The 24,559-nt window shown below is 31.7% G+C and overlaps 1 protein-coding gene across 1 annotated transcript; it reads left to right on the top strand.

Moving 5' to 3' along the window:
- The first annotated feature begins 1,603 nt into the window (after positions 1-1,603).
- On the top strand, positions 1,604-23,604 carry LOC145321769 (protein artichoke-like). Its single transcript, XM_080163376.1, has 12 exons — positions 1,604-1,642; positions 4,203-4,314; positions 6,934-6,984; positions 7,834-7,907; positions 8,717-8,788; positions 9,675-9,783; positions 10,560-10,617; positions 13,477-13,531; positions 16,201-16,260; positions 20,835-20,898; positions 21,311-21,366; positions 23,504-23,604. The coding sequence occupies exons 1-12, from the start codon at positions 1,624-1,626 to the stop codon at positions 23,602-23,604; spliced, it is 831 nt and encodes a 276-aa protein (XP_080019502.1). The 5' UTR covers positions 1,604-1,623.
- Positions 23,605-24,559: the final 955 nt, after the last annotated feature.

Below are 24,559 nucleotides of genomic sequence, written 5' to 3'. Positions count from 1 at the left end.
CTCAAGTGCATAAAGGGGCCTTAGGAAACTATTCGCTAAATGCCTAAAATTGAGAAAAGAGCTAACCATTTCGATGCACTTTAGAACTACAAACACTTTCTAATTGTAGAAAGGCTTTGATTGTCCAGTTCATGTAGCTTTGTTCAGTTCATACTTTACTTAATAGAAAAAATATAAATTCTCTCAAAAAATCTTATTTAAAAAAATTATTATCTTAAAAATTAACTTCTATGCTATTTTTATTACTAGCAGTCATATGCATTTTTTATTCAAAGGGGCAGAGAAGGGCTGTCTAAAAATAAAATAGCCTAAAACCATCAGACGAGCTATGTTAATCTTACTTAAAATAGAGAACCAAATTGGTTGAGTAGTTATTGAGATCTTATGCTTCAGACCAAAAACAATTACTACTTTATATTATAGGATATTGTCATTTTTGCCTGTATAATTATATTAATGTATTGCAACCTAAATGGATGTATTATATACGTGGATATTATAACAGTGGAAAAATCTAGGTTGCTAACATGAACATCACTAATTGGTCAGTTCTTTTATCCAGTAAGGGGGGGGGAGTGTATAGAGAAAAGGGGTGGATGGGGAAGATCTTTATTTTAGCCAGCTACAAGGTTAACTTCATTAGAGTATATGATAATCTGGTGTAATAATCCAAGTAATAATAAATCCATTGTAATCTATTTAAATGAAAATCCGTGACAATTTATTGTTGCATACACTGGCACACTTTTTAGCCAGTGCTTTAGCCGCATAATTACATGATGTTACAGTAGAATACAAGCTGTGCTAGCTATAGTATTGTACTATAATATTAAAGACTTTGATTGTAACCAGAAATTGCGTCCTTGAAAAGCATAGGACCATAAAGTCAACACTAGATAATTACGTGGAAAACTATACGCAGACACAATCCCTGTACTACAATGAAATTGAGAGCTAAGTTTTTTTCCCTTTAGTTTTTTTTCTGCAAGGAGGGTTACCAACCCCTAGGAAAATAGACTCCACTCAACATTTTATTTTATTTTTAAACGGAAACAGAAAAGAAAATTTAAGGAGTAGTTTTGTCTTTTGGATATTTCTCATGGGAGGTTGGATGTTTCGTTCCATAACATAATTACATTAACTTCCCTAAACCAATAAGAAGCTTCTCTGTAAAGTAAAACCATATCGGTCCAGTGGTTATCAAGATCCTTTACGACAGAAACACACACATCCTGTTACTTCTTAATAAGGATAAATTTATTGGATTATTTTTATTTCTAAAATTTCACATCTTATTAGTCGCTTTTTACTGATAGATTAAAAAAATTCTAATTTGGATAAAAACAACAGTTAAGACTTAATTTATTTTTAATTTGTTATATTTAGAGATTTATTTCGAATCTTAAACTTGCATATCAGACAACGCTTTTAATGATACCTACACATCTGAAAAGTTTTAGAAAATCTAAGATTTATATACTTCATTTTGCGTGTAAAAATAACAATGGAAAAATTTAAAAAGATGAATATTTAAAAAGGATGGATATAAATAAAAATTAATTTGCAGAAAATGTTCAGATAAATATGGGTTAGACGTAAAAAGTAAAAAAAAACTTAAAGAAAATGGAGCTTTATTTTACAGGTAAATTTTGAGGATAATCCTATAATACAAAGAAGTAAGGTTTTTCTTTGTCTGAAGCTTAAGATCTCAATAAATAATGAACCAATTGAGTTCTCTAAATTAGTCATGTGTTGATTTTATGTTATTTCAATTTAAAATTTAATACTTGGGATGGTTTTAAGCTATTTTGTTTTGCCCTATCCTGTCCCTTTGATTACTGGAAGCCAGGGGCAAAGGGCCGCTAGTTATAACAAAACAAGGATGACAACATCCATAAGTAGCGAAGCACAAAAAATATGTAAAAGAAATAGAATTTAAAGATTAGTTGTCAAAAGCATGTATTGTATATTAGGAAATAAATCACGAAACCTTTTCAACATTTGTTTTTAATTTCTTAATATTTATATTTCAGTACTACGACTAACAGACTGACGGTCAAAGTAAATTAAATACTGGAGCTCAAAACAACGGGAAAGTAATTTTGATATATTTAACTACAAAAATTTTAAAAATCGGACCATAAACACAAAAGATATGAGGAAAAATGTGAAAAATATAAAAATAGCCAAAAACCTGCAAAAAGGCAGTCTGACCGTCATAGTAGTTTTCTTGAAACGACAAGAAATTTAATTTTGATTCTATAACTTAAAAAATTTGGAAATCGGACCATAAACACCAAAGGTATGGAGAAAAGTGTGAAAATACAAAAATAGCCTAAAACCTGCTTAAAGGCAGTCTTTCCATCATAGTAGTTTTCTTGAAAGACAAGAAATTTAATCTTGATTCTATAACTGAAAACATTTTGGAAATCGGACCATAAACACAAAAGATATTGAGAAAAATATGAAATATATAAAAATAGCCTAAAACCTGCTAAAAAGCGGTCCTAACGCCATTGATGTTTTATAGTTAATTGTGCTCCTTAATAATAGGAATGATTTCAAAAAATTTCATTATCTTTTATAGGAGCCGAGAAAATCACGTTTCCCCCAAACTAAGACATGCGGACATACGGACATTTCGAATTATAGAGTAGCTTCGCTACTAAAAAGTATAATCATTTCCATAAATTGCACAGCATTATAAACTGACATATTTTTTGATGAAAAAAACCATAATCCATTATATTATAAGATTCATTTAAAAAAAATTATTTAAAAACAAGGATGACAACATCCATAAGTAGCGAAGCACAAAAATATGTATAAGAATTTAAAGATTAGTTGTCAAAAGCATGTATTGTATATTAGGAAATAAATCACGAAACCTTTTCAACATTTGTTTTTAATTTCTTAATATTTATATTTCAGTACTACGACTAACAGACTGACGGTCAAAGTAAATTAAATACTGGATGCTCAAAACAACGGGAAAGTAATTTTGATATATTTAACTACAAAAATTTTAAAAATCGGACCATAAACACCAAAGATATGAGGAAAAATGTGAAAAATATAAAAATAGCCAAAAACCTGCAAAAAGGCAGTCTGACCACAATTGATGTTTTCTTGAAACGACAGGAAATTTAATTTTGATATCTAAAACTGAAAAAATTTTGAAAATCGGACAATAAACACCAAAGATATGGAGAAAAATGTGAAAAATACAAAAATAGCCTAAAACCTGCTAAAAAGCGGTCCTATCGCCATTGATGTTTTATAGTTAATTGTGCTCCTTAATAATGGGAATGTTGTTAAAAAATTTCAGCCTTTTATCTATTATAGGAGCCGAGAAAATCACGTTTCCCCCAAACTAAGACATACGGACAGACGGACATTTCAAATTATAGAGTAGCTTCGCTACTAAAACTTAGTTAATATTTTATTAGGATTTGCCTAACTTTAGATTTTTAAAATAAAATGCATTTTAGTTTAGAATATTTGGTTTCATTGTTAGGCCAAAAATCTGTATAATAATTATTCATAATTTTAGCAGTAAACAAGGATGAATATACCTATGTAGCATAGCCAAAAACACACTAGAAAAAAATTATTTGAAAAGGGGCAATAAGCTGTAACCTACATACAATAAGGATAATCTTGTCTATCTTGATTAATTAAGGTTTACATTAAATTAACTTTCGTTATCTTATTCAAGTTGAAAAAATATATGTAGAGCATGTTAAGACGCTTCTTCAGACACCTTAACATCGATTTTAGCTCATACTTAGCCCATCTGGGGTCAAATCTTAGAAAGGTAATTTCTGCCCCTTTTCGGTAAAACTTCGTCTTCTCTACATGATTCGAATATATGTATTTGTTCAGTGTTGTTTCTGCTTGGTTGTACTGCTAGTACAGTTTACTCCAAATCATGTGCTGATCCATATATTTTTCTATTTCAGTGTTGTTTCTGCTTGGTTGTACTGCTAATACAGTTTACTCAGTTTACTCCAGCTTGTGTGCTAATCCTAATATATTTCTATTTCAGTGCTGTTACTGCTTGGTTGTACTGCTAGTACAGTTTACTCCAGCTCATGTGCTGATCCAAATATTTTTCTAATTCAGTGTTGTTTCTGCTTGGTTGTACTGCTAGTACAGTTTACTCCAGCTCAGGTGCTGATACAAATATCTTTCTATTTCAGTGTTGTTTCTGCTTGGTTGTACTGCTAGTACAGTTTACTCAAGCTCATGTGCTGATCCAAATATCTTTCTACCTTGTACATGTAGAACCTTGGGATCTAGCATTCAAATAAGGTTAGTTATTAATAATTATTTGTAATTTAGTAATTCTTATATAAAAGTAATAGGATCTTTTTATGTATGTCTGTCTGTCTGTACAGAAGGATCTCGCTAATTGGAGAACCGATTTGGTTCTCCTTCACAGTGCAGCTTCTTATATGTTTTGGGAAGGTTTATAACTATTTTTGGGAAAGATACCAACACCCTCCTATGAGAAATCTCCCCACCCCCGAAAACAAATATCTTTTTAAAAACTAAAATTATAATTTATTGAAAATAAGTGATGCGTTGGGGGTGGTTAATTATTCTTTTGTTTGTGTTTTACTTTGGATTACATTGTATTGGGTTAGTGCTCTGAAGGTGCTCCGAAAGTATAAGCATTGAATGGTTATTTCCCCCTTAAGTTAGACACAAAGTAAAAACCTACCACTTATTTAGAAAAATGGAACTATATTATTTTCTGATTCACCACGTGGTAAGATATGATAACACAACTTGCCTAGACAATCAAATTGATTTCTTTGTTTGATTAAGAATCAGAGACCTAATATGTACATATATATTGTAAACTCAGGTGTCTAAATGGATAAGACAATGGCCAATAAATTTATTCACAATGATGATACTCAATATAACCCCTTCTGTAGTTTACAATTAGTGGTTGAAACGTTAGGACACTCAACTTAATGAACCAACAAATCAAAATTCAATAAAAGTCCCCAAAGTTAATAAGCTAACGAATAAGAAAACGTTATTATAAAACTTTGGGGACTAGTGTAATAAACAACCTCCCTGGACATAATATGTACATATGTATTGTAAACTTTTTTTCCTGGTAAAAGGTACAAGGTGGAAGAATACATATTGGTTTGCCATAGGAACAGAACTGATTTATTCATTGCATATCCTTATACTAAAGTAACAGGATGTTTGTTTGTGTGTCTAAGTATCTGTGTGTCTTTGTGTCTGTCTGTACCGAAGGATCTCGCTAACCGCTGAACCGATCGGGTTTTCCTTAACAGGGTAGATTCTCATAGATCCTGGGAAGGTTTAAAACTGTTTTTGGGGAGGGTACCACCATTCTCCCAAGAGAAATGACAAAAAAATTGAATTTTTTTTTTAAAAATCTGGAAGACTTCAACGTAACATAAAGAGGTATCCGTAACATAAAGAATTATCGTAGAGACTTTAACAAACAAAAACATTTAAAGTGCCATTAGAGGCCTCTAGGGGCGTATCCGCTAGTTAAACATATTGTAATAATCAGTTAAATGACTTCTCTAGAGATGTCCGCTCCCCTCACTCATATCTTGCCTTATTTATACAAACTCATTTTCAGTCTGTAGAAAAACAGATGACATCTCAAGTTTGTATGTCTGTGTTTATGTATGTATGACTGAATGTCTGTATGTATGTATGTATGTCTGTCATCATGTTAGTCTGTATCTTCTGTATGTATGTGTTTCTGTCTGTCTGTCAGTCTGTATGTCTGTATGTCTGTTTGTAAGTCTGTGTGTCTGTCTGTGTGTCTGTCTGTGTGTCTGTTTGTATGTCTTTCTTTATGTCTGTCTGTATATATTTCAGTCTGTCTGTTTGTATGTCTGTCTGTTTTTATTTCTGTCTGTTTGTCTGTCTGTATGGTTGTCTAAATGTCTGTCTGTATGTCAGTCTGTATGTCAGTCTGTATGTCAGTCTGTATGTCAGTCTGTATGTCTGTCTGTCTGTATGTATGTCTGTCTTTCTGTATGTCTGTCTGTATGTTTGTATGTATGCCTGTCTGATAGGTATGCTTGTCTGTATATATGATATTCTGAAGTCCGTATTTATGTCTGCATATATATTTGTCTGTTTGTATGTCTTTCTTTATGTCTGTCTGTATATATTTCAGTCTGTCTGTTTGTATGCCTGTCTGTCTTTATTTCTGTCTGTTTGTCTGTCCGTATGTCAGTCAGAATGTCTGTCTGTATGGTTGTCTAAATGTCTGTCTGTATGTCAGTCAGAATGTCTGTCTTTATGTTTGTCTAAATGTCTGTCTGTATGTCAGTCTGTATGTATGTCTGTCTGTCTGTATGTATGTCTGTCTGTATGTATGTCTGTCTTTCTGTATGTCTGTATGTATGTTTGTCTGTATGTCTGTCTGATAGGTATGCTTGTCTGTATATCTGTCTGTATATACTTTATATGATATTTTGAAGTCTGTATTTATGTCTGTATATATTTTTGTCTGTATGTCTATGTATGTCTGTCTTTATGTCTATCTGTATGTTGGTCTGTATGTATGTCTGTCTGTATGTTTGTCTGTATGTCTGTCTGTATGCAATTCTGTACATCTGTAGGTCTGTCTGTAAGTCTGTTTGTCTATCTGAATGTATGTCTGTACCTCTGTCTGTATGTCTGTATGTTGTTCTCTCTGTATTTCTTTCTGTATCACTATCTGTATGTCTTATGTCTGTATTCCAGTCTGTAGGTTTAACTGTATTTCTGACTGTATGTATTTATGTCTGTATAAATGTATGTCTAGCTGTCTGTATTTATTTATCTGTGTCTGTTTATTTATCTGTGACGACAAGTATTTGAAATCATCTACAAATAAATATAAGAATTGTTTATTCTAAACCCCTTTATTTTTTTTAGATGTGAGAATAGTGAAATTGGAAAAATTATGGATGCAATGCTAAATATAAGGTAGTATGGCTTTGAAACCGATTAATATCCGGTGGATTAGAACCGGTTCTCAGCCACAAAAATCAGAACCGTTAGAACTTAATATTAATTATATTTATACCTTACCAATAAAAAAAACATTCATTTAACTGTTTTTATTTTTAACCTATTTTTGAATGGGGGGTCAAAAATATACTAGGACACCTATAGAATCAGACTGCAGAGCCCAAATTTGAATTAAGTCCCCAATAAACTTTTTTTGGGGGATTTAAAAATTAATTTTTAGTGTTGCTGTAGTCATTTTGACCGGAGCAAAAGCTCTTTTTTTACTTCGGTTAATATTGTGGCTTACAGAACATTTTTATATAATTCACTTTATATTGATACAATAAAAAAACATTACTCTGTTCATTGGAAATCATTTTTTTTTCCAAAACAATTAATTTCATTGAAAAATCTAACATTTACAATAAAACAAATAATTCTGAAGTCTAACCAATAAGGAGTCTTGTTTTATTTCAATTCTTTACAATTCAAAAAAAAGAGCGTTTTCACAAAGTGACTTATTTCCAATGTAATTAAATAATTTTTATTTAATTAAAATGAAAAGAATGAAAACCATACACATAAAAGATACATACTTTTTAAAATTATTTTAAAAAATAAGTTTGAATAATCTTATTTTATATCACATTTGTATATGTGACAAAAATAAATTTGTTGTATTGCATAACCATTTGTTGTCATTTAACCCTTTACAGCCATTTTTTATGTTTTTAAAATAAGTGATAGAACATATAGAAAATAATAATATTCATACCTTACCAATAAATACCAATCTAGTCATGTATCTAACTATATTAATTATAGGAACGTAGTAAAAACTGTGGATGTTTTGGTTCTTGAAAATAATAATATCCCTAACCTACCATCAAGGGCTTTAGGTAAGTTATTTTTAGAAGTGAAGCTACTATATTATTAGTTAACCTTTAAATGTTCGTTTGTCCTTTAAAAACATGATTGGAAGCGATATGCATCTGACCTAGATGCCTAAAACACAGTTTCATTTAACATTCGACTTCATTTTTTTCCTCTTCATTTTTTTGTAATTCTGTTATAATAACTTTTCTCGTATTCATTCGAATCCGGTGGATAGGAACCGGTTCTCATTAATACGAAAAAACTATGTCTAGCATCGTATTATATCCAGTTTTCTACGAATATAGAAATGTACAACCATAAGATTAAAACCAGTTTTTTTAGCCGGTGCCTCCGGCACCTCGGGGCTAAAAAAACTAGTTTTAATCTTATAATTGTACACTCTATATCCACGGAAAGCCGTTTGTAATACGATACGAGAAATAACTATTCCAGTATGGCTGAGAACCGGTTATAATCGGTTTCGAAGCCATACTATATCACGTATAGCATCGAATTACAGACAATTTTCCACGTGTATTAAAATAAAAATCATATGAATTGATACCAATTTTGTTACCCTAGGTCATCGGCCCCTTGGGGTTAACAAAAATGGCTTTAGTATTAAATTTTTTATTTTGATATCCACAGAAAGCTGTCTTTAATACGATAACTATTCTTGGCTATTTTTTATAGCAAAATTATTTGATAGGAATTTTATTTTCATCATATTATTCATTTCTTATAAATATTTTAAGATTTTATACCTAGTTATTGGATTTTTATTTTATCTATTTTTAAGAAATTATGATTTAAATATTATTTATATTTTTAGGATCTGTACAAGTGAAACGATTGTTTCTAAATAATAATAAGATAACTACCATAGACAGAAATGCTTTTGCAGGTGAACATTTTAATAAGGTTGGTTGGCCACGTGTGGATCTAAAGGGATAAGACAATGGCCGATAAATTGAAATACATCGTCAATGATGATACACAAAGTTACTCCTAATGTAGATTGAAATTAGTGGTTGAAACATTTGAACACTCAACTTAATGAAACAACCAATCAAAATTCACTAAGTTGTTAGGCCAACGAATAAGAAAACGGTTTTTAAAACTTTTGAAAGGAGAACGGCGATGAACGCAATAATGAAAAACAGTCAACTTTAAAGATTTGGATATTTTTTAAAAAGTTGGTTGTCTGATGGGTGTTTTTTACGCCAATACTTCTTGATTGTACAAGTCAATACTATTAGATGTATTTTTGTTACTGGACATAAAATTAATGGATGCATAGAAGCCAGTGTTAGAGGTCTTTATGTGCAGTTAATTTAAGTATGACTGTATTTTTAACAGTAGTTGTTAACAAAGATTTAAAAATTGTACCTTAAAAACTAAAAGATAAGAGGAAAAGGTTTTCTCCAACTTGTAGAATAAGAAAATTTTATTATGGATCGATAGTAAACAATCAATTGGAATTTATTTGTCACTTGACGAAAGGGTAGGGGGGATCGACCCTCCATTTTCCATTTATGTTTAAATTAGATAGTAGAAAAATGTAGATTGTTTTATTTGCCCAATTTCTATTAGGTTGGTTGGGGTACAATCTTTCAAAATAGTTATGAACCTTCCATGGGTCTACGAGAAGAATTAAAGTAGAGGAAAATAATACCGTTTTAGTGTTCAGCAATTTCCTTCGCTACACAAACACACAGAAATCTTGTTACCTTTATAAAAGGAATCTAAGGGCTACCTTTTTATTTAAAAATATGTAATTAATAATTTAGGACTGGAGAACTACATATCAGAGTTGTTTATCAAGGAGCCTATGTTGAGAATTCTGCCAAGCAATGCGGTGGATCATTTAGATCAACTTAACATACTCAGCATCGAGAGGTACGTAGCTAGATTTTGTTATATAGTTCAAAAAAATGTAATCCGCTTGTAATGGGATGCAATACTCTAACTGTGCAAGAGTTTCGCCTGTTTATGGGCCAAGGCATTCCCCCTACTATTATTATTTATGACACGCACTTTACATAAACAGTAGGAACCATTGTTAATGTATTTAGTTATGATACGTTGTAGGGCCGAGATTCGAATCTATCAACTTCCAGACGACGAGCGGGTGCACTACGTGTTTAGCTACGGTCGTGGGTCAACCCATTGCAGGGTTAAAATATTACACACAAACAAACCAAGAAATATCAATATGAAGTTGTGTTTTATGTACTTTATGTCTACCATATTACAATCCATAATTGACATTAAGTAAACACTACTTTAGTACACATTTACTTTCTCTTTAGACACAAATAAGTATTCTCAATGACCTTTTCGTTATTATAATATCGGGGAGAGGGGGTGATAGAACCTCAAATTTAATTCTAGCTCTAAAAAGAATACTAAAAATGATTTTTTAGGGGGGGGATATTTTTTACTAGAAGCGATTTTCCTTAAAAGGGTGAAGGTGCCCTCCCTTAAAATAGTTTAAAACCTTCCCTGGACCCATAAGAAGCTTCAGTAAACAAAATTGTTCATAGGTTAGCAATATTTAAAACCATCATAGAAATACAGACATCCTGTTACTTTTTAAACCTTAAAATTAAACATGGACAGAATAATAAAGGCCTTTACTATTAAGTTTTACATTTTTTTGTGTTTAATTTTAGTTCCCAAATCTCAGAGATGCCACGTTTAGTTGGAATGAGAAGTCTGCAACTAATTAAGGTAAAAAATAGTTGTTTTGAAAATTACTCGTTTAATTCAGAGAGGTTAGCTAGATCAAGTTAGGTTAAGCCCCGTGTGATTAGGGCACCGCAGGTAATAGGCACTGTATGGTTAGGGTCCCCGGCAGGGAAAGCACCCAAAACTTTGTTTATAAAAGATGTGTTGTGTAGTATGCAGTTTAGATATAAAAAAAATTGCAAAATTGTTTCATAAAAATGAGGGATAATCCATCTCTTTTTTTAAGGGGTTTTCTTTCCCACTTCTCCTCTCATCTTCCGCATTTTATGACGTCACTTTAGATCATTTTTGACACAATTTTGCAGCAATTTGGTCTTTCTCTAGATTTTCACTAAATATACCATGAAAGGAAAAAAAGCTTTTCATTCTCCTTTCGTTTTTACCGAGACAAAAATAATTCCGATTAATTGATGTGGATCCCCATTGGTAATACATAAAATTACCCCTTTAGTTGATGAAAATTAGGGGGTTGAAATGTTTAATCACTCAACTCAATGAACCAACCAATCAAAATTTAATAAAAAGTCCCCAAAGTTGTGAATCCAACGAGAAAAAAAGAGAGGAATATAAATTAAGATTAGCTAGATTCTTGTTAAAAGCGAAGCTTTTCTATAATTAGGGTCGGTCCGTCCGTACGTCACAGACAGTTAGCTCTTTTCGTTAAGGGGGGGTTTTTTAATGCAACCATCTCGTAATCAGTGAGCAAATGACACTTAGAATTCGAATTTCAATCTGAACTTTTGCATGAGTAATCCTTGGTAGGTCTATTTTCCCTAAATCGAACAAAAAGTTGGAAAAGTAACGGCTAGCGGCTCAGCCGTTCAGCCTTTTTTTGCCTATTTTCATAGTAAATCCATCATCAATTACGTAGGAATCGACATTTTAAAACATATTTTTGGTTTAATTCATGTTAAATGATAGCAATAACCAATTTTAAAACTTCTAGTACCAACAGCTACCGTCTAGAACCGTTTGATAGCGTTTTGGAGTAGTAAAGAGTATTATGTTGATAGAGGTTTCGTGACTTATTTGCAGTATAAATATCAAAAAAATGGCAAAATAGCTGAGCCGCCAGCCGTTAGCCGTTACTTTTCCAACTTTTTGTTCGATTTAGGGAAAATAGACCTACCAAGGATTACTCATGCAAAATTATAGATGGAAATTCGAATTCTAAGTGCCATTTGCTCACTGATTACGAGATGGTTGCATTAAAAAACCCCCCCTTTGAACAGGTTAGAATTGTCCTATCAAGTTCAAACTTTGCATGGTGATTCCTGTAGTAGTTAGGTACGATTTAGAAAGCGTAGCAACTCTATATTCGTTACCAGAATGTCCGTACGTCCATACAAATTCCTAGGACGACAAAGTACGATGTTACAAACGAAGCATCTCTATAATCATTCCTAAAAATGTAAGTATGTCCTTAAACAATATCCTGTATTTAATCAATTTTTAACCTAATTTACTTACAATTTTGTTTCGACATTTATGCATTTATATTCAGATTACCCAGTTCTGACACTCTACAAATGTTAATGTTCGTTTGTCCTACCGTTTCATAGCTTTGCTTTTATGGATGTTGTTATCCATGTTATCTTATAAGTAATACCTAGTTTATACCAACCAATCTAGATAAAATAAAAGTACCCAAAGTTTTTTAGCCAAATAATAAGAGAATATTTTGATATAAAACTTTGATTACAAAAATAATTTATTGTCTAATGTCCCCTCCCTTTCTCCCTGATAATAACTACTTATTGAGCTATCATACTGTAATAGAAAAGTTAAGTAAGAATACATATATTTAGTACAAATTTCTCCAAGAGTAGCGTCGCAACATCAAGCTTAAAAAAAATTCATTAAAAAGAATAATAAAAGAATGATTCAAACGAAAAAATCAATAAATTGCTCTTAGAGAAAGACGGTGTGTAAATTTGCGATACCAAAATTTGTAAGCGTTCTTGTTGGATAACTTGTTGATAAAAATCTTAAAATAGTTAGAGAGTCAATCTAAAAGGCAAAGAACTACGGATTAAAGCCATTTCTTATGTACAATTATGGCAGATAATCCTACAATTTTGAAGTCTTTAGAATTATAATCTATAGTTTCAAGGTACTTCATTCGTCTTTAAATTCATTGAAATTAGAATGAAATGACAATATCCATGAAAGTAAATCCTAGCAAATTAAAAGTCCAACAATCGAAAATTAAGAAAATTTTTTTGAAGTTCATATGTTGTTAAATTGTATAAATATATGCTTAACATGGATTTGATTGGACGTACTTACTATTCTAATAAGGTTACTGCGCTTTTAACATTACTACACGTCGTTTTATGGATAACCACCTTATTTTTTTACAGAAATCCTCATGCGAAGTTTAAAATTAATAGGACTATTCTAAAAATGGATTTAACAAAGGCTATGTTTTGATAAGATTTGAATAATTTTTAATGCATAGGTATATTATTGTGTATGTTATGGATGATTGATCAATAATTTTCTTTATTTATGTCATGGTCATTTTCAGTATATTCATAAAAACAAACAGATTTGTTAACAAGGTGAAACTATATTCATATGAAGCAAAACAAATTTAAATTGTCCCCAAAGTTTTATCATCACGTTTTCTTAGTCGTTGACTTAACAACTTTGGGGACTTTTTTTATTGGATTTGAGTGGTTGTTCATTAAGTTGTGTGTCCATAAGTTTCAACCACAAATTGTATTCTATAAAAGTGGTAATTTGTGTATCATCATTGGTGATGTACATCAATTTATCAGCAATTGTCTTATTGTCTGCTTGTAAGTCCTAAATTGACCAAAACATGTTTTTTTTTAGATTGATGGTTCCAAGATTTCTGTGATGCCCCAAAGGTCCTTGCAAAATCTTCCAGGTAAAATAATTTTTTACAGTATGGCTTCGAAACCGATTAATATCCGGTGGTTAAGAACAGTTTCTCAGCCACATTGAAAAATCATCTTTCATATCATAATAAATATATCTATTTTTCTACGAATATAAAAATGTGCAATCATAATATCAAAACCAGTTTTGTTAGCATGTGAATCTGGCATCTCGGGGCTAGCGAAGTTGGTTTTAATCTTATTATTGTAAATTTTATATCCGCGGAAATATGTTTATAATACGTTGCAATAAATAATTATTACTAATAGTTAGCAGATAACTGTGGTGTCTAGGGGTAAAATATTCACCCCTTCCCCTTTTTTATCACCTTAATGGTTTCACACCCCCTATGTAAATCGCTATGCACGCTTCTGATTGTCTCACTAGCAATCAAACATATTCGTCTAATTTATTCCTCTATATGAAGGTACACTGAAAATTTTGTATATTTTACCAATAAAAACATAAACGTATTAGTGATTTGATAAGCCTCCTACTTGAGATTCAAGTGATCAATCACATCCGCCTGAATTCCAACCATACAGCAGCATAAATTACAATTTTCTTTCACTTTACCCTCGTCATTGAGCTGTGTGTAAAAACCCCACATTAAAGTTAAAGAATAGAGGGGGCACGAGCTATATGTAACTCTACCTACGGGATGGAGACCCTGTGCCTACTTTCAATTGAGTCTTTTAATATAGGCCAATATAACGTAGGAAATATTAACACATCGAAATCGCTAAAAAAGGGAAGAAAGTAATTTTGTAGCTGACAAAAAATGTTCCGCCACTTGAGCCAGGTAATTGTCTGCGTTATACATTTATACTGAAACATTTATTCCCCCAACTAACCTATTTGCTATTGTGAAATTTAAACATTTTTGTGCACATGATGAAACACCGTAATTTTCCATATTTTTCCAATTTTATGAAGAATATTTGCATTTCATATTTGACATTGGATGATTATGGATACATGGATAGGACAATGGGCGATAGATTAATTCTTTATTTACCCTTATCAATTGCCCTGGAGGGTTCCTACCCTGAAAGACTTCTCCTTACTCAATACTAATAGAGTATAACCTAACCCATGACATGAAGTATCAGACAAACACAAGATATTTATTATTATTATTTAGTTATTTTAAAAATAAATGACATAATTATAGATGTATAACCCAGACAATTCTACCTGGCCCCTGTCTTTGAGACCTTTTTTATCTGCTAGCAAATTGCTTTCTGCTATTTAGTAGCGACTTAGCTGTGTTAATATTAACGATACTATTGGCTGATATTCAAAGACGCAATTGAAAGATGGCACATTGTTCACGGGGCGGGGACATAAATTTACTTAACTCCTTCTCCTTCTATTGTTTTACTCTAATAATCCAAATAAGTGGATGGTGGGCTTTTGTGTTCCACTACGTAATTTGGGGGAAATCGCCCATATTTGAGTATTAAATATTTTAGCATAAGCAAACACGATTATAAAATAGTATTGGTATTTTGTATTTCAATATATTTCCAAATATTTTAAATTATCCAATATATGACAGTCATTGCCTAGAATTTTATAAAAGACTGTCAATAAATATTTATGGAAAGAAGGTTTGATGTTTTATTTAAGAAATATATTTAAGCATAGTACTTTAATATCTTTAAAATAATATCAATAAATAGAATTCTAGAACGTATTTATTTATTGCTTAAGAAGTTATATATATTTTATCTCCTATAATATAAAGTAGAAAGATTTTTGTCTAACCACTCAACAAGATGGTTTCATGCTATTTCATCTTTATGATTAAGTCTTGGGATGGTTTATAATATTTTTTACCCCTCCCTTTATGACGTCAATACCCTAGGGGTGAGCCGCTATCGCTTAAATTTTGTTATGAATTGTTTATCGGCTTGGTATATAGGTTTCTAGTTGTAATTTGTGTTATGTTGACTTAAATATCAATGTAAATTGCCTTTTTATCAGAATGTAGTAATAAGGTGAAGTGTCAATTATGACAAATGTTAGCAAAAGCCACTAGACAGAAAATTAATTTCTAAAGAATTCTATTTACCCAGGGAGTAAGTGAGGGGACAATGGACAATTAATTCAATTTATGAGTTTTCGCTAAAAGACCATGAAATTTGAAGGAAATTGTAAAGGGTGTGTTAATAAATTTAAAAAAAAAACTATAAAATAAGAAAAAAGTTCCAAGAAAAAAAGCATTCATTTGAAAATTAGATTACCAGCACATCAGACTGACGTAACCATTCTGTAATTAATTACTAGAAAAATCGTTCCTGGAACCCGTTCAACCCATAACCCTAAATTTAAGGGTTCTTAGATTTTTTATTACACAAATATCACAATACAGTTTTTTTACTATGATATGATATTTTCTGGAGAGAAAAAAATTGTTGAAACCAGCCATCTCATAACAAATTAAGTTTATTGATACTCATCTGCTATATTCAAAACTAACTCAGCGAGTTAGTGGCATTTGATGCACTAGTACCCAAAGTCAGTAAGAACCTGCTAATTCTTGCACATTCCCTTTAAGCCAGTACCCAAAGTCTGAGACTCCTAAAAATTGAATATTCGATCCATTGTCCCCTCACTTACTCCTTGAATTTACCCTAATAAATTTTATTTTAGGTCTAAGATATCTGCATATAACCAACTCTGGACTGAACGAGATTCAAGAAAATATTCTTGGTAAGTTTATTTTATTTCCTATTGACTTGCCCCTTCTGTTTTTCAAATGTTTGCAGAGAGGGAGGGGGGGGGGGTGTCATTGGGCTGAACATTATAGCGGTACCCAAAAGTTTCAGCAAGTTTGCTTAAAAACCTTGGATTCTATCTATAATACAAAGTAGAACGATGTCTGTCTGTCTGTTTGCTTGTTTCTAACCGCTAACCGATAGGGTTCTCCTTTACAGGATAGCTTCTCATAGGTCCCGGTAAGGTTTTAACTATTTTCTTGGAGGGTGGGAACCCCCAACCTCCCCCCCCAAAAAAAAATTTAAATAGCCCCTAAAAAAATTTTTCTTTGCTGTGAAACTAAAATTAAAATAGTGAGCTTGACTAATCCCCCCCACAAAAAAAATTCTACCCCTAAAATATTTTTTCTTCTTCAATTTTTCTTTTAAAAAAATATGAAAAATTAGGTTGATCAAACCTCTTGGGACAAAGCCCTTAGAGGCTAGGGGCGAAGCCGCTAGTGTTATATATATAATTCTAATTTTTTTTGTCCTAAAAGCAGTTTCCAAACTTTTTAACCATTATTTTGGTTGAAAATTAGTAATGTTTATTATTATTTGGGATGTATATCAAATTTATTTTAAATTGTCTTATCCCTTTAGATCTCTGTTTAAGTTTGATTTTATTTTGTGAGTCATGAAATTATATATATTTATATTCGTCCTTGGGAATCCATTAATGAATAATCAGGGATCTAAAGTGATAAGACAATGCCTGATAAATAGATTTACATTTCTAATGATGATACACAAAATTACCCCTTTTGTAGATTACAAGTAGTGGTTGAAACGTTTGGATACTCAAGTTATGATCAAAATTATAAGAAAGTCCCCAAAGTCTTTAAACCAACAAATGAGAAAATATTATTATAAAATTTTGGGGACTATTGAAAAAAAACAGCCGAATGTCCCCTCCTTCCCTGTGAATTATCCTTATCAGCATATCTATGAGATTCAAAATGTATATCTGTCTATATATCTTATTATTTTAATAGATTAAGAAAATCTTTATGATTCTGAAAGAAGCTTAAATTTTTTAAAATTTTTATTTTGACTGGCAGAAAAGTTATAAGTAAAATAAATTCAAAACAGCTGAATCAACAGTGAAAGTAGAACGATGTCTTTCCATTCGTCAGTACATCTTTCTGTCAATCTGAAACATAAGACCTCGCTATCTATCGGTTTTTTTTATAGAGAAAGTAGCACTGTCAATATCAAGGTTTTATGCTATTTTTAGCACTTTTTGGTAAATTCACATTTCCAAATGTCCTCCCGTCTGAATAAACCCGGATTTGTATTTCATCATATAAATTACATTTTTTTACAGACATGAAAAAATATTATTGAAATTGTTTCCTAGTGAGAGAGAGAGAGAGGGGACAATGGGCAATTTATTACAATAGATCCCAATGTTTTATAACGCTTTTGCTTGTTCGTTAGCTTAACAACTTTGGGGACTTTTACTAAATTTCTAAATCGTACCTAACTGTTAAAAGAATCATCATGCAATGTTTGAAATCGATAGAACAATTCTAACAAGTTTGAATTAAGGAAAAGAGCCAACCGTTCCGGACGTACGGACCGAACCTAATTATAGAAAAGCTTTGCTTTTAAAAATGTCCTTTCTTTTATAATACTTATACCTATGCCAAGTTTAATATATATTATTAAATATTAAGATTGAATTAAATGATAAAAACTATGTCTACTTTACTTTCATCTTAATGCATTGAAGTATATCTTAGGGATATTTGACATAGAGAGAGGTAACAATGGGCTGTTTAATACACTAGTCCCCAAAGTTTTATAATATCGTTTTCTTATTCGTTGGTTTGACATCTTTGGAGACTTTTAATGAATTTTGATTGGTTGGTTCATGAAGTTGAGTGTATAAACGTTTCAAACACTAATTATAATCTACTAAAGGGGTAATTTTGTGTATTGATGTTGTACATCAATTTATCGACCATTGTCTTAACCCTTGATATTTGGTGCTTCACACATTTAGCATTGTAAATCATCCCCCTCCCTCTGATTTTTTAAATACATTAAAAATAAAGGGGGCGTTGGTTTTTTTGTGTATACTACTCTTGCAGAGTGCCCTAACACTGTGGGGCTACCCAAAACCCGAAATAACCTTACCTAATCCCTGTTACAACTGCTGGCTTTCTATCAATTCAAAATTTCAACATAAACTGATGTAAACCCTTAATTATGAAAATGTCTTCCCCTTTAAATTAAATTTTTTGTTTAAAAGTTTTTATACTACTGATTTGTACCAGCCAATCAAGATATAAATAAAGTTTTCAATGTTTCAAGCATATGAGTGAACGTGTTTATAAAACTTTGGGTGCCTTTCAAATATAAAGTCCAGTGTTCCTTCCTCCCTGTAATATGTATAACATAAATGTATTCAAATTTGGTCAGTGATATCCAAATTTGTTTCCATAGAATAAGGATTTAATTCTATATTGTTAAACGAGCGGATTCGCCCCTAGCCTTTAGGGGCTTTGCCCCATGAGGTAATTAAAAAAATAGAATAAAAACTAAGTAAAGAATTGAAGGTGCCCCCACTATTTTGAGGGGGATTTTTTTTTTGGTTGGGTTGGGGGTGTCCCAGGACCAGTAGGTATATTCCCTGAAGAGTAGAATCCAATTGGTTCAGTGGTTACCGAGATCTTAAAGGACGGACGGACGGACAGACATCAAGCTTATAATTCAGATGTAAACTTTCTTTTTATGTATATAATTAAGACAAATAAAGAATCAAATAATAATAAGACATCAAGCTACTTTGTATTATAGTTACATGTATTCAAATTTTTGCACTATTGAAATTTGGTCAGTGATATCCAAATATGTTTCAATAGAATAAGATTTTTATTCAATATTGTTAAATAAAATATAAAATATTTTAATTGTTTTGTGTTTTGTAAATAAAGAATTCCTTCTGCTCAGGGGCTGTGATTAGCCAATTAATAATATTTAAAATTGCCGAAAATTGAATATTTAATTTGGGTATAGTTGACGTAAAACTTTTTTTGGTGTAACTGAAGGTAAGTGGATATGAAGGGGGGATATATAATTAAAGAGGGTTGTGGGGAAATTTTCACTTGGAATTGTTTGTCAGAATCACTTTCCCTTGTCTCTGTCTCTGCTTCTGCTAAATAATTTGATGTACTCTAACTGATATTTATAATTTACCTAAAATTATTTTGTGTTATTTTATACATATGTAATATGTATAATATATGGCTTCGTTTCCCGTACTCTGTTAGTTTGTACTTATCAACGAAGCTGTTAATAGAGCCTATAAAAAAATGACGTTATACAATACAAATCACCAATTATAGGCCAATACACAGACAAAATTACCAATGGCACGCCAGTATAAATTTTAATTGGCCAATGAAAGGCCAGTATGACGTTTTTTATAGGCTCTATAAAAAGCTTCTGTACTTTGACTAATATTTGTAATTTGTATTTTGTAAAAATTTGTGTTCTTTGTATATAAATATATATATATGGCTTTGTTTCCCGTACTCTGTGTGTTTGTACTTATCAATTCATTATCTTTACAAATTCTTCCTCGTCATACTAGAGACTACAAAATTGTACCTACTGCTGCTATGTAAGTCGCGTGACTTTAATAATAGGGAGAATGTCATAATCAAAAAAATGATGTCTTACAATAGATATCAGTATATATTTTACCATTTGTCAATTACAATGTATGTATACTGGCCTATCATTGGTCATTTATAATGTATGACGCCATTTTTGATTAGGCACCATGAGCTGCTTCCATAAACAGCTGAAATTCATTACCCTGCGCAGTTAGTACCGCCAGACAATGGTCGTTCAATCAAAAGTTTGAGTGTCACTACAATTAAATCCTGGATCAGAAAAGGAGACTAAGCTCCCCTTGTGCTGTTTGTTCTAGACCGAATGTAACATTTCATGAAAGACAACCTAGTTCGTATGAGACTGATTAGATTTAGATTCAGTCAGCGTTTTGTTATTTTCATAGTTATTTATTGTTTCTATTATAGACAGTTTTACGAGGATAGTAAATTTAAGAAATGATGAGATTAATTCTCGTATTCATTCGAATCCGGTGGATAAGAACCGGTTCTCATCCATACGAAAAAAAACTATGTCTAGCATCTTATTACATCCAGCTTTCTACGAATATAGAAATGTACGATCATAAGATTAAAACCAGTTTTTAGCCGGTGCCTCCGGCACCTCAGGGCTAAAAAACTAGTTTTAATCTCATAATTGTACTTTCTATATCCGCGGAAAGCCGTTTATAATACGATGCGAGAAAAAACTATTACAGTTTGGATGACCTTGATGGTTCAAAGACCCGGGCCAACAAAACTTGTATTAATTTTAAGATTTTTATTTTAATATTTGAGGAAACTTTCTGTATTACGATGCAATAAATGATTTCTTAGCCGGTTGATATCCGCTGGATTAGAACCGTTTCTCAGCCATACTAAAAATAATCTTGCCTGTTTTATTTAGAAAACCTGCCCTACCTGGTGATGGCGAATTTTACTGGTAACAATATCTCTTACATTCATCCAAGGTAAAAATACTATTATTTTTTAACCCTAGGAGTTTTAATTCTAGCATACTTTATGTACTACTCTCCTCCTAGAAGCATCTAGGGGCACTTAATGAAGAGGAAAGGGGGGTGGAGGTAAGTCTCTTGGGAGGGTGGAGGTACCCTCCCTCAAAATAGTCATAAACATTTCCATGACCTATTAGAAGCTACCCTGTAAGGGTTCAGCAACAGACAGATAGACAGACAAACAGATAGACAGACAAACAGATAGACAGACAAACAGCCAGACAGACAAACAGCCAGACAGACAAACAGCCAGATAAACAGACAGGCAAATAGACAGACACACATCCTGTTACTTTATAAGGATACTAATTTGATTTATATAAAATTGTTGGTTGTAAAAATGATAAATCTAATATAATAATTTTAGGGGTTTTCGGTACATGGAGGCTTTGGAGACAATCATTCTAGCACATAATAAACTAAGTAAGTTAAGAACTTTTTATATACTAAACTAGCGGCTACGACCCTTGAAGCCTCTAGGGGAACTTAAGATGGGAGGGGGAAAAACTACCCTCCACATTTTCAATTTGAGTTTTAAAAATCAAAAGTAATTTTTTGGTTGGGGGGTCATTTTTTTAGTTGGAGGGTCGAGATACCCTCCCCCAAAATATTTAAAAACCTTCCTTTGACCTATGAGAAGCTTCACTGTCCTGAGGGACCATATCGGTTCTGCGGTTATCGAGATCCTTCGCTACAGACAAAATATGCTTACTACTTTAAAACCTATACAGCAGAAATTAATGAAATAACGGTGATAGTCTTTGGTTTGTAATGATTTTCTTGAACTTTTATTTCTATAAAAAGGTTAGTGACTTGTTTGCTAAGTAAGTATGGGAAAACAAGGATGACAACATCCCAAAAAAGGGAAGCTCTGAAACGGTAGGACAAACGAAATTATGATCTTATTATGTCAGAACTGAATAAGCAGAATATAAATGTAAAGTTTTAACAAAATTGTATGAAAATTTATTGCAAAACTGTCAAATACTGGATTCTCTTTAAAGGACATACTTACAATGTAATATGAATAAAAAATATAAATAAACAAGGTTTAAATGGACTTGCTGATACTGACTATAGAGTTCCTACGCTTTCTAAATCGTACCTAACTGTTATGAGAATCATCATGCAAAGTTTGAAAACGATTGGAAAAATCTAACATGTCTAAATTAACGAAAAGGGCTCCTTTCCGGACATAGGGAGGGACGGACCGACCCTAATTATCGAAAAACTTCGCTTTTAATAATTTTGTAGCATTAGAGTTATTGAAAATGCATTTAAACAAAGCTGATTTTTATCAAGATTTTTTACAATTCTTACGAAAGGACAATAATACGTATAACAGTTATCGATTATCAATAAATTGCAATGTTTTTTTGTAGAAAATAACAATAATATTAACTTTTGTATGATAGGTTATATAATTCAAAGAAAATAAAGCGTAATATCATATCATTTTTGGAAAAATCAAGATTTCAAAGGAAAAATATGTATATTAGTTAAAGTCATTCATGAAGACGAAAAAAGTCGCTCAATGTGACGTCATAAAAATGCGGGATTATCCATCTCTTTTTTTACAAAATATCTTTACTACTCCTCCTCTCCTCATCCCTCATTTTTATTCGTCTTCGTCATTCATTCCTGTAGTTCTTTAATCCTTATACTAAAGTAACAGGATGTTTGTTTGTGTGTCTGTGTGTCTGTACCAAAGGATCTCGCTAACCGCTAAACCGATTGGGTTCTCCTTAACAGGGTGGATTTTCATAGGTCCTGGGAAGGTTTATAACTATTTTGGGGGAGGGTACCACCACCCTCCCAAGAGAAATCACAATAAAGTCGAAAAAAATGAAATATTCCTGCCGCATAGTGTCGCTAGCATATGAATGTCTCTACGTAGCGTAGTTGCGCTGCGTAGAGACATGAATTTAACAGCTGATTGACCATAGACAAATCATTTCTCAAATTAGATATTTAAAATAAAAAAAAACATTTAAATGCCACTAGAGGCCTCTAGGGGGCGTAGCCTCTAGTTATATAAATACTAGCATCAACAAAACTGAAGCTCTAAAGTCAGAACGTAGAACATAAGAACACTAACATTTGTAGAGAGTCAGAGCTTAATAAGCAGAATATGGATTTATAAGTCTAAACAATAATATGTATAAATTTGTTGCATATTATGAAAATATGGATACTGTTTAAGAACGTACCTACAAATTTAAGACTTTATAAAGGAGATGCTTTGCTTATAATATTACACCTTGTACTTGGAATCTTATACCACAAATCAGATGAAGATAATTATATCATTCAAAAAGGTTTAAAGTCAGCATTAAATTTACTTAGGTACTCTCTGGTGACGATTAGAGTTGCTATGCTTTCTTTAGATCGTTACAGACATCATCATGCGATAGGACAATTCTAAAATGTCTGAATTAAAATAATGAGAGCTCTTGGTTACGAACGGCCTAAAACTAATTATAGAAAAGCTGTCTTTTTAACTTTACTTGACAAAGCCAAGGAACCCCAAGTTTTAGATCATTTATATTTTTAATTTCAGGTGACCCGCGAGCCATAGGACAAGCAGTATCTGTTGTGCGTACCCTGAAAAGCTTAGACCTCAGGAAACACATACATGCATTTAAAAAAAACTTATTTTAGATTATGATTATAAATCAGGGATCTAAAGGGATAAGATGCTGGCCAATAAATTGTTGTACTTTTTCGATGATGATACACAAAAATACCCCCTTCAGTAGATTACTATTAGTGGTTGAAATTTTTGGACATTCAACTTAATGAACCAACCAATCATTCAAAATTCCATTAAAGTTGTTAAGCCAACGAAAAAGAAAACGATATTATAAAACATTTGAGACTAGTGTAATAAACAGCTCAATGTCCCCTACTTTCCTGATTATATTTTAACAGGTTTAATTTCCTTGTATTTCCTAAAAAACTAAACTAAAATAAATAACTTTCTCGTATTCATTCGAATCCGGTGGATAGGAACCGGTTCTCATCCATACGAAAAAACTATGTCTAGCATCGTATTATAGCCAGCTTTCTACGAATATAGAAATGTACAATCATAAGATTAAAACCAGTTTTTTTAGCCGGTACCTTCGGTACCTCGGGGCTAAAAAAACTAGTTTTAATCTCATAATTGTACTTTCTATATCCGCGGAAAGCCGTTTATAATACGATGCGAGAAATAACTATTATAGCATTTAAAATATTTTTTCATTTTTTATATAACAATATATATACAAGAAGGTTATATAGATTTTGAATTAAATCAAAAAGATAATTTTACAAATGGTAATTTAAGAATATTAATTATTAAAACTTATTGTGTAGTTAGGAATTTTGAGAAATTGGCTATGGGATCGATTTCTAGGCCTGCTTTATCAAGAAGTTATGGGTGAATGGGGTTAATAAGAGAGTTTGCAAACACATTATTTTCATTTCAATTCTAAATTTTTCTTTTTTACTGATTTTCAAACGTGAGGATTTAATTAACAGTGCAACACATTTATCTAAATAAATGCAAGTTTATCAAGATTTTCTGGAAGGTACTAATCTCGGCGAAAATATTATTGAAGATGAAGACGTT

The sequence above is a fragment of the Acartia tonsa genome, chromosome 6 (assembly GCF_053477335.1).
Source record: "Acartia tonsa isolate MP-2025a chromosome 6, ASM5347733v1, whole genome shotgun sequence".
Classification (NCBI taxonomy): domain Eukaryota; kingdom Metazoa; phylum Arthropoda; class Copepoda; order Calanoida; family Acartiidae; genus Acartia; species Acartia tonsa.
Note: the sequence above shows the minus strand (reverse complement) of the source record. Positions and strands in the feature narration are given on the sequence as shown.

Coding starts and splice junctions, on each gene's coding strand:
- LOC145321769 (XM_080163376.1), top strand. Junction 4,315..6,933: donor GGATCTAGCATTCAAATAAG/GTTAGTTATTAA, acceptor TATTTTTTTTAG/ATGTGAGAATAGTGAAATTG. Junction 20,899..21,310: donor ATCTCTTACATTCATCCAAG/GTAAAAATACTA, acceptor TAATAATTTTAG/GGGTTTTCGGTACATGGAGG.